This window comes from Vicia villosa, linkage group LG1 (assembly GCF_029867415.1).
Source record: "Vicia villosa cultivar HV-30 ecotype Madison, WI linkage group LG1, Vvil1.0, whole genome shotgun sequence".
NCBI classification, from domain to species: Eukaryota; Viridiplantae; Streptophyta; class Magnoliopsida; order Fabales; family Fabaceae; genus Vicia; species Vicia villosa.
The window spans coordinates 6,175,987-6,194,599 of NC_081180.1; the positions used below are offsets into that span (position 1 = coordinate 6,175,987).

The following is an 18,613-nucleotide window of genomic DNA, read 5'->3' on the forward strand; positions in this document are numbered from 1 at the left end:
ATGTTATTTCATTCCTTTCTCCCTTGCGCGATTCTCCAAAGGCCGAGCTGCAGTAGAATGCGAATGTAACCGTTAGAAACTAAAAACAAACAAAACTAGTGAGCCGAACTACGATAACTCTGATTTCTCGAAAAGGATACGTAGACATTGGGGTAGGAACCAAGCGAGCACAACTCTCTATTTTCCCTACATTTTGCATGCATTTTAGTTCTTAGCTTTAGACGTAGACTTTCACACCCATAGATTAGACAATAAGTGTGGATTCTATCGAGTACGATGGACGTGAGGGGTTCTAACACCTTCCTCTTGCGTAACCGACTCCCTTACCTGTTTCTATTGGTTCGCGATGACCTTGCTTTTCCTTCCCTCAGGTTTACTCTGTGTTTCCTTTCCCCATCTTGGGATAAATATACACGGATGACGATTCTATTTTCGCGCCACTTTCGCGTTTGTACTTGGATGAAAATCCCGGGAGCGACACCTACGCGCAAAGTAGTTCCGTAAAATAGTATATTACAGGTCAAAACTTGAAATATTTTGCCCTCTAATTTTATGCACAATGTCGAATCACTTTTATTCTGATTGGATTTTGATCAACTTCGCACAATCCATAAATTATGATTTCAGGTATTTTTTTTTGAATTTTTAAAATGCAAATGTTGACCTAAGTTGACTTTTAGACTACCTAATGCATGAATGAGCGACTAATGATGCAAATACAACGAATGAAAGACCATGAGGCAAAATTGGAGTATGACATACGCATGCAAACATGGCCATTACAGGTAAGTGGGACATGACGCTACTATTCAAAACGAGAAGAAAATTATAGAAGCAGAGATAAATTGACAGATGAACAGATACCTAAACCCTATTGGCTGCACATGCTCAAACTATCGTACAAGCTCTTATGGTTGTGCATATGACAGGGTTGAGAAATATTAGGATTCAAATTGATTGTTTAGGGGTAATTAATGGAGTGAAATAGATTAAGGGAAGAGACGTTAGGGTTATAACCCATCACGAGTACCAAATGAATCACAAAATTGATTCCCTATCTACGATTGATCATAGTGATATATACTATCTCCAAAGGGCCTAAAATCAGTTTGCCCACATATTAGCGCAACTTGCTATAATCCAAAACAATAGTATTCATTTGGTAAACCCCAATAAGACTATTTTCCATTAATGAAATGTGGTCAATTGGTATAAAAAAATTATAGGAAAAGTGTAGTAAAATATGGCCGTGTGAATAGTAGTGCCAACGAAAAAACCAGAAAAGAAAATAGAAACCCAGTTATCAAAATAGCAACATAAGGACTATGGGCCTGTTCCAGGCCAGACCCAATAGATAAATATTAACAGGCCAGGCCCAAGAGATAAATATTAAGAGAGAGAAAATCAGTGTCGATTTTTTGGGGTGAGCTGGCAGTGTAATAGTGTAGGGTTTAATAGCAGCCACCCTTCACTTATTGCTTCTCTTTCGCAGAAGCCGAAGAAACCCTTCGCCGCTTCTGTTTTTCTATACTCTGTTTCCCTTCAACACTTTCCACTTTCACCAATTCCCAAATCGAAGAACCTTCTATTGAATCAAATCAATGGCAGAAACCATGGTTGCCGAACCCGAAACACAGAAAAAATACGATCCGTTTCAGAGAAAAATCGAGTTCATACCTGTTAAAAAACCATTCCAAGGCTTCTCCAATGATTTTCATATCGAAACCCTAAACCCTACCTCATCCGAACATAAACAAATTGTTTCCGTTAATGGAACGTCACAATCAGCTCCTAAGAAACGCGATCGTTCTGAATTCTCCGACTGTGGATTGGAGCCTGAGTTCAGCTTCGGGATTACCTCTCGCAGAATTGTGAGTTTTTAAACCGTCGGTGATTATCATTCATTTTGAAATGAGATGAAAATTGATTTGAATTTGTTTTGGAATAATGGAATTTTGAATTGATTGTTTTTTGAGATTTAGGATTTATTAGCTCGGGTTTAAGAGAAATGTTATTGAAATTTTTTCAGGGAGCTGGACTAGTTAATCTTGGAAACACTTGTTTTCTGAATTCAGTTTTGCAGTGTTTGACGTATACTGAGCCTTTAGCTGCTTATCTGCAAAGTGGCAATCATCAAAGTTCATGTGAGCTATACATTTACTTCGCCGCTTATGTTGGTTTTATATGATGGCTAGAAGAAACTTCTGTTACAGAATTTCTAATTTTAGTTTGCGATTTTTCTTTATAGGTCGCATTGCTGGGTTTTGTGCTCTTTGTGCCATACAGAATCATGTTAGTAAGGCACTGCAATCAACCGGAAAAATATTGTCACCGGCGAATATGGTTGTAAACCTGCGGTGTATCCTTAAGTTTGTGATTTTTTTAATGAGTAATTAATGTTTGTTTGTGTTTTATCTCTTTGTTTTCGAAACTTGACAAGAACTTGGACATATTTCTATAATAATGTTATTTTTTTGCTTTCTTATCTTTCTGTGCTGTATGTGCATTTAGCCTTTGAACCCAGGAAAATGGCTGGTATGGAAGATTGTATTCGCTCGAACCAATGTTTTTTAACCATAAAATTCTTAATATTGTGCTCGGAGATCTTGATATTTGATAATTTCAGTATCCATGTAGCTTGTTTAGAAACAAGGCTAAAACCAACTTTTTGAATTATATTTAACAACTACTATGTTTGTCTGTATGCATCTTTTTGGGAGTTTCCATATTGCTGATTTCCAGCTTCTATAAACGAGGGAAAAGAATGAAAAAAATTCATTACATATAATTTTACAGCTGATATGGGTTTTGCGGAAAATAAAGTTGTTGATACTCTTCTCAAAAATCCGGCTACAATATCTAGAACCAAAATGGAACATGGTTGATTTTGTTAGCTAAGGTGTAAGGATGTCTTAAAGTTTTAACTATAAGGGTCTTGTTTTTTTCCTTTGTGTTGTCCCCTGCCCCACCACCTTGATTTTTTAAGAAGCACTCCCTATTTTATTTGCCCGTATATTTGTATTTCCTGACATAAGATTAGGCATATCACGCAATTTCCGAAAATGTAGGCAAGAGGATGCACATGAGTATATGGTGAACTTACTTGAGTCAATGCATAAATGCTGCCTACCTTCTGGAGTGCCTAGCGAATCACCTGGTGCTTTTGATAAAAGTTTTGTTCATAAGATTTTCGGTGGTCGTCTACGAAGTCAGGTACTTGTTTCTTGATCCTGTGGGATTAGAATGAGAAATAATATTGCCAATCAAGGTTTCTAGGTCATGTTGATGTTTAAGGCATAACATGGGAATCTTAATAGAGCCAGAGTATCTTTTGACTTCATAGTATGACCACCGCTCAAAAGCAGTGTTATCAAATATCCGCAATTGCGGCGCTATGGCGGACATACATGGCTGTTTTTAGGCTCGCCTCAATGGTGATTATTGGCCAATATTGCTGTTTATTCAGCCATAATACGCTCAGTGTTATCAAATTGCGGCGCCATGGCCGCTATGGTAAATGTACATGGCGGTTTTTGGGCTCTCCGCAACGGTAAATATCGGCCGCTATTGCGGGTTTTTCCGCCATAATCCACAATAATGGCGCCGCAAAACGGCCGGTATGGTGGGATTTTGACTCTCCGCCATGGACTGCCATCCGCCATGAATAACACTGAATACGCTATAACGGCGCCACAAAGCGTCCGGTATGGTGGGAGTTTTGCTCTCCGCCACCCGCCATGGACAAAACTGCTCAAAAGTTCATTGGGTGCTTTTTCCAGGTGAAATGCATGCAGTGTTCTCATTCCTCCAACAAGTTCGATCCATTTTTGGATTTAAGTCTCGAAATATTCAAGGCAGATTCTCTTCAAAAGGCACTTGCAAATTTCACAGCTGCCGAATTTTTGGATGGAGGGGAGAAAGAATATCAATGTCAACGTTGCAAGCAGAAAGTGAAAGCTCTCAAACAGCTAACAATTAATAAGGCACCTAATGTGCTAGCAATTCATCTTAAGAGATTCTACCCACATGACCCTAACCTAAAGATTAAAAAGAATGTTCGGTTTGGCACTGCACTGGATTTAGAACCTTATGTCAGTGGCTCACATGTAAGCAATGGTCTATTTTTAGTTATTTCTCGCTTAATGATATGGTTATGATATGTTTCACTTCTTACTTTCAAGTTTCTTTTGTTTGCAGGATGGTGGTGTGCGTTACTCATTGTATGGGGTCCTGGTTCATTCTGGTTACAGCACTCATTCTGGCCACTATTACTGCTATGTTCGCACTTCGAATAACATGTGGTATACCTTGGATGATAATTCGGTACTGAAAATGTCAATATCCTTTGATCCTTATAGTCTTGTAAATTGTGTGATTATTGGCATTAATTTGATTAATATATATTCCTGGAAATGATCAATTTGTGTTATCTGGTTGGGGTTACAATCTTTTCTGGAACCCTTCATAGTCTATTCCTAATAGCTAATCGTTACCCTTATGGAGTTTGACATTATTGTTGCGTCAATGTTTGGTTTTTGAAAAATAAGGAGTTATTGGCCCTTTTGACTGATTTTTGTGGTTCACTAGTAATTGCGATCCCTTCCAATAACTTGAATATACACATAAGATATGGGAAGTGCTTTGATGTACATAAATGTGATGAATTATATTTCACGGCTTCCTTAGATAACTTGTAAATTATTGTATTGACAAGTGTCCTCTGAAGGAATAATTTCTTAGAGCCAGACACTAGGTGCCCTTTTTCTGCCGTGTTATTATGTTATTTAATCTGTTTAACCCTATTTTTACTGTCACAAACAGGTAAAACATGCCAGTGAACGTGAAGTTCTAAATCAGCAAGCTTACATGTTGTTTTATGTTCGTGATAGAAAAAGTATAGCTCCAAGGAAGCCTGATGTCACTGCTAAGGAGGAGAATGTGACGACAAATGTTATTGGAAATAGATGTTCTTCGACTTCTAACAATACATTGAATGATTATCCAAATGGTCAGGTGGAAAATAAGTTTTGTACCGACGCTTCTTTGACTGCTGATACTCAGAAAAAATCGATAAATGCTGATTCATCAAGGATTTCAAGTGAGATCGATGCTCTGGTTCAGCAAAAACATAGTGACATTTTAGTAGAAAACTTAATGAACAGCAAAACCCCTGTATCTGAACTCACTTCCAAGGAACACACGCAGAAAACCTCATCAGATGAGCCCTCAGTTGCTAAATCAGAACTTACTTGTTTGTCATCCTTAGATCACTCTGGAAAAGACAATGACCCTTGTATTCAGAAACATGTAGATGCACCAGCTGCTGACAGGCCTAATCTGTTCAATGAGAATTCTATTTTAAAAGCGTGTGTAGATTCTCCTGTAATAGAGCCAACCATGAGTAATCCCCAAAATTTTCCTGATAAACATACTAGTGACAAAACATCCCAGTCTCAGGAGGTAAGTGATTCAAAATTTTTTAGTATACTCTTTGGACCAAACTGGTGTTATTTCAGTTTTCTTGATTACTTATCTGTTAATTCATTACCAGAAAAATTCCCCTGCTGAAGTTGATGCTGTTGCTGCTCAAGATTCTGTCACAAAATTTTCAGAGAGCAATGGCCTTGTAACTTCGGTAACTAAATCAAATTTGTTCATAATATACCCTCTCGCCCTTACTTGGGGCCTTTTCTTTTGTTGTATTGACTGGCCCTACTTTTATTTTTAGGTTGGAACTTCAAATGGTTCGGTGAATGAGGAAGCATGCAGTATGTTGTGTGAGAATGTGGTTGTTTCTCAAGAACTGGTTCTTAAAGATTCATCCAATATATCCTTGAGTCTTAATCAAAAGCAAGCAAAAAAATCTAAAATGAAGTTTCCGAAGTACCGGGGATCAAGCTTGCAACTTCGCCCAATCATCCATTTCATTGCAAATCTTGGCCTGCGGAGAAAGAATCACAAAAAAACTAAACGCCGCTTGTTGGGTTTGAAGTATTGCAGTAAAGAAAAGCGGAATAAACATGCTATATTATCAGAAGTTGGACCATCTACATCTGGAAAAACACATTTACTTCCGTCTTCTGAAAGTAAACAAACTAAGCCTTCCCATATACCTGTTGATAACATTAAATCTAATGATGCACCTCTAATGGAAAATAATGCCGAAGTAGAGTTTAAGAAGAGGATAGATCAGAACTCTGCGGTGCTCGCATCAGTTACAAAAGTAGAAAATATTTCCCCGTGTTTAGTGGCAAATGAATTTAAAGCTGGACAAGCTATTAGTCTACAGGATGATACAGGAGGTCAAATGCATAATAGTGTCATGAGGATGCTCACTCGAGGTCTAGAGGAGACTGTTGGTATGTCTCAATTAACATTTTCTATTCAAATTTGTTTGGCACAATGCCAAATCTGTGTTCCACGTCTTTGTAGTTTTGTTTGTTAGTTCTAGTCTGGCTGATGGAGCTGCATAGTTGTTGGTGTGCTGCCTTGTGACATGACTTAAATATTATCATCAATTGAACACATCTGCTTGCATATTTAGTGGGTTTATGTATTTCATTCTACTTGACCTGAAAATAGCATCCTGGTTTTGTCAAATACTTGCTACATATTTCAGGATGTTTCTGTATACCATAGTCTAGTTGTATGCGTGATATATAACTCACGTTCTCTTTGGATACAGTTGCACGTTGGGATGATATTGAATTACCTTCATCTCAGCCCTCGGAGTCAAAGAATGACCAGAATGCCTGTATCGGTTATGTTGGGGATGAATGGTGAGCTTAATATATATGATTCCTTTCTTCCTTGTTTATTATCGAAGTTATTTTTGGCCTGTTCTAGTTTTTGTGCATTGCCGTGTCAGAACCAATTAAATGCTTGAATAATTTTTTAAGGCAACGGCTTGAAAGTTATTTATTCTCTCACAGGAGAGATGTGGTAAATGTTTATTTCCTTTGTTTTATATTAAATGTTTATTTTCAAACATATTTCTTTTACTCAATTTTTTGTGAAGATAATCAGAACTTAAATTGTACATAAGTTTATTTAATGCCCAAATATGTAGTGATTGTTTTTTTTATAAGAATGTTGGCCTGTAGATTCACTTAACTACCAGTTTTGTCAAATATCGGCCATGGCGGATATTGGTGGCAAGATTTAGGTCTCTGCCATCTGCTGTTGATAACACTGGCTATTACCATTCAAGTCTCCTTTAGGCGACGGTTTGAACAATGGGCACATTTTTGTCCAGATACATGAATAAAATATGCATTTCATGTGATTATGCCCTTCTAACCAGTGACAAATTTTGATGAATAACTGCGTATATTTATTAATTTGTATCTTGCCACCTCAAAATTTACAGGGATGAGGATTATGATTCGGGAAGGAGGAAGAAGGTAAGGGGCTTGAAGCAGAGTTTTGATGGGCCCAATATTTTCCAAGAAGCTGCTATGGAGAAATCTAATAAAAGGGCAAAATTGAGCCATTCTAGCTCAAGGAACCCTCCATTTAGGATATGACTTCAAAATGCCTTTCTATTGTCTGTGGGGTTCTTGTAGCAATCATTGATTTGTGAAACACTGAAAATGGTGTGAAAAGAATACCCACCTTATTCTTTTCCAGTACAAATTTTGTTGGCTGCGTCATATTGTATTCGGGTCAAGCTGCAGAGGTTTTTATTTTTTAATTTATGAACCTTGGTTTTCCCAAAGGGCAATTTTCAGTTCGTAGTTCAGACTCAACTATTAACTGCATGCTTTAGAAGTGAAAATGAAACCATATGTATTTCTCTTTTAATGGCTCCATGTTTTCAAATTTTGTTTATGAATTTTATGCTTGACCTTTGCATAATGTAAACTCTTAACAATATGTTTGGTAAACCATCAAAAATGCCAAAAGCACGTTTGCTATTCACGTTAACGTGGAAGCTAACCTTTGTAGCTTTTGAAAATCACGTTAAAATGTGCATTGGGATGTGAAATTGACATTGCAAACGCAGTTCCAAACACTCACTAAGTTTGTTTTTTGTTTATGGTTGAGTTTGATTATATAGATAGACGGGTATATCCTTGACATGAATCCTGCGAACAGTGATTTTATTACACCGTCCTGAGGAATTTAAAGCTGTCTGACATGGAGAAAATATGGGCTCAAATGTTCGCCTAAATGACGTTGACCTTCCAACAGCACATAGTTTACTCGTTAGTACAGCTTTCTGCCATGATCATTAATGTGAACTTCAATTCGACTGTCATCTGATTTTAAGCGCGTCTTTTAAGGTTGGAAATAGCTGAAAGATTTTATATGTATTATTCAAATGTGGTTTGAATATGATTAATTCCTCCAAAGTTAACATTTATGTTTCAAATCAGATCACTAAGTAATGGGATTGAAGAAAATTAGGAGATGTATTATGTATATTATGATATATAAGTAGATGTATAATAAAAAAATCAATCATTATCGGATGAAAAAGATAAATCTCTAATGATTCTTTCATGTAGCAGATAATGGAATGGATAGTTGTATAAGAATGAGTGGAGATTATATAACTTAATTGGGGGAAAAGTGCCATGAGAAATGGAGGGTGAAATTGTTGCGATACTTGTTACCAATACTCTATAATTGTAAAATTGCATGAAAGATATAATCGACAGATCTTAGCATTTGTAACGGTTGAAAATAAAAAGGTTTTTTCTTTACCCACCTTCCTATGGGGTCACCCCCAGCGAAAACTCCAGTTTACCCCTGCTTCGGAAATGAACTTCCGAAGTATTTTTTTTTTTTTTTAAATTTTCTCAGACTTCGGAAGTTCATCTCCGAAAACACCAAATGGGGGGTGTTTTCGGAGATGAACTTCCGAAAACACCTTTTTTCAGCTTTTGGGGGGTTTCGGAAATGAACTTCCGAATTATGCAGAAACTGTGTTTTTTATTTATTTATGATTTTGGAAACACCCTCGTATTTTTAATTAAAGAAAGACGGCAAATAAAATAAGCGATATATAAACAGAAAATACTAATATACTAATATGATAAAAATAGTGATATATACAAACCGATCCGATCCAAATAATAGTGTACGAAAGATACAATCCGAAAACAAAAAAAATAAACCCGACCACTACTTGGTATGCCTAACCCTCTCACCCTGGGCCCTCCTCTGCCGCCTGTATGCCGCCGCACGGCCGCATCAGTGACGATCATCTCCATCACGGCGACTGCCTCTGGACCGCCCTGATGAACGACACCTCGATCCAACGCGTCCCGCCCAAGCATCTCTATCCGCCGGCAGATCGACAGGAGATCAATGGCGTGGTCATCCTCGGCCTGCTGGTTATCTAGGATCTCCTCGTGTGCTGGCCTAGGAGCGCCGGGAGCGTCGGGTGTCAGCAGAGGATGTGACACCCGATAGAACCATGTGACGTACCCCTCCACACTGTGCCAGTCCTGGGTGACCCGCATGCGATGATACTCCTCCGGTACCACATGATGCTCCCAATCCTCAAACATGGCAATGAGCTGCACTCTGGTCACACTGTCGGGAGCAGCCTCAAAGGGTGACCTGGGTATCATATGCACAAATCCGAACTGCAGCATGCACCGCTCAGGGAGATACCGGACCATGATGGTAGTCCCGCATGCCAACCAGCCAGAATTTAGAGATATGCCGTCAAAGGGGACAATCTGAGTGTAGTCGCTGAACGGCCTCCAGGTGACGTCATCGTGCATCGTGCGGTCCAAGTACCCACAGTATGGTCCCACCGCATTGTTCCCCCTCTGAAGAACGTATCTGGCAGCCCTGGGCATGGCGTCAACGTACGCAGGATCGATGTGGAAGCCGTGGATGCGGGAGAAGTAGGAGATGATCTAGCTCTGAAACATAAATAAATACGAAACATAAGTAAATACGAAACACAAATACGAAACATAAATAAATACGGAACAATTAAAATGAAACGTACCGTGAGTAATGTGCAGGATCCAGTCGACTGCCTCATCCTCCAGTTGGAGACCTCATTGAGCTTCTGTTATAGGTATGCCAGAGTAGCTGCCCCCAGTTCCACTGGTGAACGGTGGTCAAGTCCATGAAGTAGCGGAGGTAGGTCACGTCGACGTACCTCGCACTCTTGTCCACAAAGATCGCAGCGCCTACCACATGCATGTACCAGCACCGGAGAGCGCAGCCATGGTGATAATGTGTAAATAGCTCGTCACCCGCATCCTCAGCCTCGGCCGCCGCCACCAGGTGGTGCTCGAAGTAGCGACTCAGTGTGGTGAACCGGATATGAGGCCTAGATGTCGTGGCGCACTCAAAGTCAGCAACTTCGGGCTCCATACCCAAAGAGATCGCCATCCACTCAGTGGCTTCGACCTTCTGGATCCGGGAGTGGGTCAACAGTGGCCCCCTGATCTGCAGGTGGAGAAGACACTGCACATCATGCAAGGTGATCGTCATCTCCCCAACCGGCAAGTGGAAAGAAGACGTCTCCTTGTGCCACCGCTCCACAAAAGCTCCCTGCATGCTGTGGCTGATGGTGGTGTACCCCGTCATGCAGAGCCCACTGAGCCCTGAACCTCTCACGACGTCGTTAAACCACTCGGCAGTCGGTTTAAACAGACTGAAAATCTTCCGGGCATGGTTCACCATTTTCAACGGCTCTCTCTCCTGTTACAAAAAAACAAATAAAAAGTATGTTAAATAGACGGTTAATAAAATATTGAATAAACGTCTAAATTATAAACGGTTAAATAATGTAGTCGGGCAAATTATAAAAAAGACCTCTCCCTCCCAGATCCGCCGAGCGACGTGATCGCGGTAGGATATCAGCACTGAAGTGTCACTGGGCCCTCCCGGGAAGCCCCCCTCCTGCTCATCCTCCTCCCCGAGTGGAGGGTCAACATCCGGTACATCCTCCGCCTCGTGGTATGATACTGCCACCTCCGGTACCTCCTCCTCCTCCTCCTCTTGCTGGCGGGAAGAAGATACCCGAGCCAAACGACTCCTCGATCCAGATGTAGAGGTACCCTCGTCCATCTCCACGGGAACTCGCACACGTCGTCCCCGACCCTGCCCCCGTCCCCGTGTCGACTCCAGTTGCGCCGCCCGCTCGCGTCTAGCCGACGCAGTCTGGGTCTCTCTACCCTGTCTGATGCGTGCTAGGTTGTCTAACATGTTTCTGAAAACAATTGAAATCGATTAATATGCGAGACAAAATAAAGAACTAAAAAAAATTACACTTCTGATACAATTCGGAAGTTCATTTCCGAAACTGGGAATGGAGGTGTTTTCGGAAATGAACTTCCGAAACACCCATGCGAAGAACTTCTCTGCAACCTCCAATGGCAGACCCCAAAATCCTAAAACATAACTAATTTTATTCATTCTAAACAACCTAAATAGCAGTTTAGAGTTTGACTAATGGATCTAAACAACCTAAACAACCCTAATAGAGATATAATAATGGATCTAAAAATTGAAAAAAATGCACTAAACTTACCACTAATAGAGTTTGGGATGATTTAGATTGAGATTGGAAGAAGATGTTGGCAATCTCTGATAATTCACACTTGCTTTTTGCATAAATTTTGAAGAGAGGTTGAGTTTAGAATAGGATTAGGGTTAAATGAATGGGGAGGGGGCTGTTTTGCTTAATCTACAAAACGCCCAGTATTTCAGAAATGAACTTCCGAAATGCTGTTTTCGGAAATGAACTTCCGAAATAAGACAATTTGTTTTTTAAAAAAAGCGCTTTCGGAGATGCATCTCCGAAAATACATTTTTCTTGCATTTCGAAGATGCATTTCCGAAGTCAGGGGTAGTTTGGATTTTTCACCAGAGGTGGACTAGAAGGTTGGGAGGTCTATAAAGAAATTTTCAAATAAAAAACAATGTCAATCCTAAGAATATGTAGGAGATATAAGGAAACAAAAATTTGATGTTCCGCCATTGTTAAAGGAACATTGATGCACAAACTATCCCATCTTAAATGAGTTTTATCACCCACCATAACAGAAAAATATAATAGATTGCGAGTGGACAATTGGAAGACAATTGCATTAGTTGTATAATATTTTGTGAATTTATGGTGTCCTCATAACATACAAATTGATCATATGTATGCGAACATAAAATTATAGTGTATAAAATAAAAGGGTTGGCTCAAAAAGTGAGGGGTGAAATTATTTAAGGGAATTTCTTTACCCACCTTCTAACTTTTTTAGTCATCTCTGACGAATTTATTAAAATATCCCTTGTTTCGGAAATACATTTCCGAAAACGTACTTTTATTGAAAAAAAAAGTGTTTTCAGAAATACACTTCCGAAAACACGAAAAAAAGGTGTTTTCGGAGATGCATTTCCGAAAACACCCCCTTTTTTGAATTTTCGGAGATGCATTTCTGAAAACATCCTTTTTGAGAGAGGGGTGTGTTTTCGGAGAAGCATATCCGAAATATTCCAAGACCAAATAGGTCTTGGAATGTGTCGGATATACACTTGCGAAAGATTTCAATAATTATTAAAAAATTAAAATCAAGGTGAATCAATACAATTAATAGGTATAAAATGAAAGTGAATCAATAAAATGAAGGTGAATCAATAAAATCAAGGTGAATCAAAATTTCCTAAACAATTTTAAAGTTAAAAATTATTTTATTAACTTATATAAATCAAAAACATCTTAATTTCATAAGTAAATTTTGAATTATATAAAATTAAATATAAAATTTATTCATTAAATAAAATTAAGACAAAATCTTTTTTTAATTTTTTTAAATTAAATAAAAAATTATAACTCATTTTTAATTATGAATCAGAATAAAAATATATAAATATATAATCATAATTATTAATTTTGTAAGTGAAATATATAAATATATAATAATTATTATATAAATATATAAATATATAATAATTATTATAAATTAAAATACTCAATTTTTTAATTTTTATAATTATTATATAAATATATAAATATATAATAATTTTTATAAATGTATAATAATAATTATAATTATTATATAAATATATAAATTAAAACACTCATTTTTTTAATTTTTTTTATAAATATATAACAATTATTATAAATATATCAATAAAAAATTAAGTGAAATTATTTTAATTTTTTTAATTGAAATTATTTTAAATTTTAAAATATGAATCATAGAAATATATAATAACTATTATTCATAACTAATACTCCCTCTAGTCCCATTTATAAGAAAAGATTCTCTTTTTAGATACATTGAATAAATAATGTATCTGGACAACATACTGTCTAGATACATTATTTATTCAATGTATCTAAAAAGATAATCTTTTCTTATAAATGGGACCAGAGGGAGTAAATTATATCAAAATATATAATTATTATTATTCATTACTCATAAATTATATCAAATTTATGATATGTGAATTAATTAATATCCCAAAATTAATTTTTGGGATTTTTTAGATTTTTTTTTGTTGTTTCGGAGATGCATCTCCGAATTAGTCAAAATCCCAATTTTTGAGATTTTTTCGGAAATGCACTTCCGAAGTCTGGAAAAATTTAGAAAAAAAAATTTCGGAAATGTATTCATGAAGCGGGGTAAAATGGGATTTTCGCTGGGGGTGACCCCCATAGAGAGGTGGGTAAAGAAATTCTCATTGTTTAATACTCCCTCTGGTCTCATTTATAAGAAAAGATTCTCTTTTTAGATACATTAAATAAATAATGTATTTGGACAATATACTGTTCAGATACATTATTTATTTAATGTATCTAAAAAGAGAATCTTTTCTTATAAATGGGACCGGAGGTAGTATTGATTTTTAATGTTGGGATTTATGAACAAAGGAGAGAGATATGTTGGGTATATGTGTCGTAGTTTCTAAATTAGTAAGAAGAAAGTAGTCGTCACTTATGGATTCTTAAATAGTAGGGGTGACAAATGGACAGGTTCGTCTCGTTTAGGTTCACCTCACAAAAGTTCGCAAAAAAATGGGGCAAGGCGGGACATTTATAATTATGGGTGCATGTCTAAAATCTTGAACAGTCCCGCAAAAATATGAGGGCGTGACAGGGAAGGCCCGCAGACTTTGCACCGTTTAAGCCTAAAAATGCTAAATTTTATGTAAATATTTGTGCCCGCAAAAGCCCGCAAAAAATGGGACGAGGAGGGACAAATGTATTAGAGGTTGCGAGCCTATAAAATCTTGGTCCATATCGCAGAAAAGTGCGGGCAGCCACCCCTACTAAATAAGATATGTTCAAAGAAAATCAAAGAAAATTTATGAAGGAATAGTCAAAGTAAATCATTCATGGATGCCTCAAAGGGGTATTGGTGCATTAGTAAGTCCAAAGAGAAGGGAAATTGCGATACCAACATAGCAGAAAAAAACTTTTTTCCTTAAGTTGATCCTTAGAATGATCATAATCAATGATAGAAATAGTTACCTCTTATGTCCATTAACACCTTTGGTGCATATTTGAATGAAGAATCATAAGCGCTGAAAAAACAACAACGTCTCTACTCAGTCCACACAAATAAAGTTTCTTCAATCTCAATGCTAGCTAATACGAATGAAGACCTTGAGAGAGAGGGAGAACGAGTGAGCGTGAGAGAGAGAGAGAGAGAGAGAGAGAGAGAGAGAGAGAGCGAGAGAGGGAGAGAGAGAGAGAGTACAACTAAGGTTCAAAGCATAATTTAATTCAGTACATATGCTTCGGCATATGGGTGTTCATTGGTTCGGGAAAATTTGAACCAAACCGGAATCCAAACCAAACCATGGTATTTGGGTCATACATTTTTTTTGTTCGGACAAAAACCAAACCAAACCAATGAAATATGATGTCAATTGGTTCAGACACATTTCTAAAATTCTATTCACGAGCTCGTCTACCCGAACCAATCTTAAGAAATTAGTATCATATATATCATATTTATCATAGAAACTAGTATAAGGTATTCCACTTTAAGAAGAAAAAAATAGGGCACCATTTGAGATATTCATAACATATAGGGAGAAAAGAAAAATTAGGGATTTTATTTATTTCGAAAAAATTAGGGATTTTTAAATATTTTTGAACATTTGTTTCTAGTGTATCCGATCAATCCAATTCAAACCAACCTGTTGTTTATCGGTTTGGTTTAAACTTTATCACAAAAATGTGCAAATCCAATCTATATATTTTTGATCGGTTTAGGCAACATATTCTCTGGAAACCGAACCAAACCAGCCCGCGTACACCCCTACTTCAGGACAAGTGTTATATTTATAGAAACACTTGTGTGGGTTGCAAGTTAAAAAAAAGCTCACTTAAATGCACTGTACCTTACTGCATAGTGTATTTCACTTAAGTGCATGACACCTTACCGTATTCTGCATTCCACTTAAGTGCACTGTACCTTAAAAAGTTGAACAATTTTCCTAAGCGCAATGTACCTTATGATGTTTCATAATTCTCTTAAGTACATCGTACCTTATGATGTTCCTTATTTCACTTATTCATTTCATCTCTCATCAATCTGTTCTTATATGTGTGACTCTTGTAGTTTCTCGTGACGTTGGCAATTATATTAAGTCACACATTTAATATAATAAACAATGAGCGGTATCTAGAAATATCACTGTTATCCAAGTCACAAAATATCACGTGATATGACAAAACCTTTCTGTGATAATGTTTGTGTATATAATTACACTTTTCCCCCCAAGTCTATATTGAACACAAGGCATAGACTGTCATCATTGTCCAATTCAATATTGGTCCCTTAGACATATATCCTATTACATAAGATGGGATAATACAATTTAGGTCACTCATTTCCCTCAACATGATTTGCAGAATACCCACTAACCATGTTTATGGTCATCCTGTTACAGACAATGTTTGATTGGAAATAAAGTAATTGACTCCACATTTAGGGTCCATAGTAGTTTAAGGTCGAAGGGTGGTACGTAATTATCCCCTTGAGAATAACTTAACACTTGCATAACATTCTGTTTAGTATTCTCATTATATTCTCTCGCTTAAGTTACCTTAACACATAACCATTATTTTTTCTACTTTCTTAACCTCACCATGGCTCCACCTTGCAAGCAAGAAAACTCACTCCATCCACAAGTGAGCAAGAACCAACATACGAGAGGTTTATCAATGATTATGCTTTAGCATTTTTTGAAAAGATTTGGTCTTGCAATGTTTATGCTGAGAGAGAAATTCTATGGTGTGATCTGGACGGGCATCCTGAAGTGTAAGAAAACTTTGCGGAAAGAGATTGAGAATATTTATTAGCATTTTGACAAATCCCATGAACACCTCAATTGGGCTCAAATATTTTGCGAACACACGAGAATCTACGATTGGGCTAATCGCTTTTGTCTAATGTGAAGAATTTATCACAGTGGAAAGACAATTAACAAATTACTTCGATTACGAGAGAAGAAATGTGGACCCAACTCCCGATCAAGAAAGGTGGGAGAGAATTTTGTTGGAAATTGGCCAAGAAGGAGCTGAGTCGTTTCAAATAGAAAAGCGGCCTCTATAAAAAAATAGTGGCTGCTAAGTTGAAGCCATATTTCAAAATGTGACAATCTTTCTTTTTGTCAAATTTTAAAAATACTTCAACCATATTGATCGCAACACCTTAAGGGTGCACGTATTGTTGACACTCGTGGAAAGAGATCATATAGATGTTAGGGATTTGATCTCCAATAACATTGTAAACATCATTAATGCATCCACTAATTGGAATGTCAATGGAACGGGCAGGGGATACATCCTCCTTCTTTTCCCTTAATCTAATTCATATCCATGTCCCTGATCCATGCTATGAAGGGAATTCGTCTCATATCCTCCTCGCTTCGGATCCCTGAAGAGATCGATAAACATAATAAAAAATTCTATTATTTTTAATCAAATTAACAGTAAAAAGAGTATTTAGATTCTACTTACAAGTCATTTTAAACCTTTTAACTACTTTGATGTTTGATAGTCTTTTGTTCCAAATCATTAAAAGAGTCCATAATGATATTGCTATTAGCTCCCACCTTATTACATTTATAATAGTGGTGCCATTGTTTAATTCTTAGCTGGTGAAATGGTCCCGGTGACACAGAAACACTGGTTTGAATAATAATTATAGTGGCATGATTCTTTAGAAAATGCATCCTATGATACATACATAGTAGCTTCCACTTAAAAGTACTAGTGAGGATACTATGATTGTTATTATAATTCATAGTGATTTTGTCGGTGCATTCTATGTTATGATTCATCAAACCTCATCCTACAAATTCATTATCACTGCAAATCATTACACCTTCACGCTGCTCTATTTTCATTTCATTTCGTGTACGATTCTTACTCTCAAGTCTCTATCATTCTCATTCACAAACACACATCAATAAAAACATGTTTAGTTTTAAACAATATATCCAATACAATTTTTTGTATTTTTTTTTCTAATTTACAAAAATATTTGTTTTTGTTTTTATTAATTTTTTTATAAAAACATTTTTTAAAATATTAAAAAAAACTTATTTTTATAAATTAATTAAATAATTTTGACATCAAGTAGCATAAATATACATTATTGAAGATTGAAATTCGAAACACAATTAAAATTATAATATTTTTAAAATAATGTATTTTATAAATAATTTTGTGAAAAATGATTTGAAATAGTTTTAAATTTAAGTGATTTTTCAAAATTTTCATATTTTAAAAAATTATTATAAAATATTGAAAATGATATAAACTAATTTTTCATTTTAAATTTTTTTATAACATTAATATATTACACTGTTAAAATAATTTTAAAAAACTAAAAAAACCGACTCTATATTTATAAATTAATAGATTTTTTCTGATCATCTGCAATTAAAAGTTCAACCTCAAATAAATACATAAAAATATTTTCACTATTTATATTTGTTGAATATAGGATTAGTAATCGAGTCAACAATAAAACATTTATTTTTTATTTAACAAAATTGAGTTACCTTCTAAATAAACTAATTTTAAAAATCAAGTTCAATTTTTTTATTTTTTATAAAGAGTGGTGTTGTCAACTTTCCTAACATATTAATTAATTAATTAATATAAATTGTATTTGTTTTGGATTAGCCTTAGGAATGGCCCATTCTACATTTTACGAGTGTGCATGGTTGATTATTTTTAAAAATCAAACTATAATCATTTTAAAATCATTTATTTAGGAATGACCCAATCTACATTTACGGGTGTGCATGATTGATTATTTTTAAAAATCAAACCATAATTATTTTAAAACCATTTAAATGGTTTGAATTTATAACTATAATCACATTTTAATCAAAATTAATTATATAATCGGTTATAAATTTGGTTATGATTATATATCCGGTTTTTAAAAAAATCCAGTTTTAAAAATTATTTTCTCCGAATTTTTTTTCAAAAAAAATAATTTATTTTAACAATTAAAATATTTGGATTTGGATAATAATCGGATCCAAAATAATTTAATCGGTTAATAACCGTTTAATTATATCCGGATTATATGAATGGATAACCGAACCATTAATAATTAAACCGGTTAATAACCACTCAATTATATCAGAATATTTAAAAGTGATTTAG

General features: G+C 35.8%; 1 protein-coding gene across 2 annotated transcripts; it reads left to right on the forward strand.

The window, feature by feature from the left end:
- The first annotated feature begins 1,438 nt into the window (after positions 1–1,438).
- Positions 1,439–7,803, forward strand: LOC131627401 (ubiquitin carboxyl-terminal hydrolase 23). Of its 2 annotated transcripts, none has more exons than XM_058898266.1 (11): positions 1,439–1,871; positions 2,030–2,144; positions 2,249–2,359; positions 3,041–3,213; positions 3,780–4,106; positions 4,198–4,323; positions 4,822–5,460; positions 5,552–5,626; positions 5,729–6,359; positions 6,686–6,779; positions 7,370–7,803. In XM_058898266.1, the coding sequence occupies exons 1-11, from the start codon at positions 1,602–1,604 to the stop codon at positions 7,524–7,526; spliced, it is 2,718 nt and encodes a 905-aa protein (XP_058754249.1). In that variant the 5' UTR covers positions 1,439–1,601; the 3' UTR covers positions 7,527–7,803. The 2 variants fall into 2 exon arrangements, with proteins under 2 accessions (XP_058754249.1, XP_058754244.1); XM_058898261.1 differs by having other exon boundaries at positions 1,440–1,871; positions 5,552–5,635.
- The last annotated feature ends 10,810 nt before the right edge of the window (positions 7,804–18,613 follow it).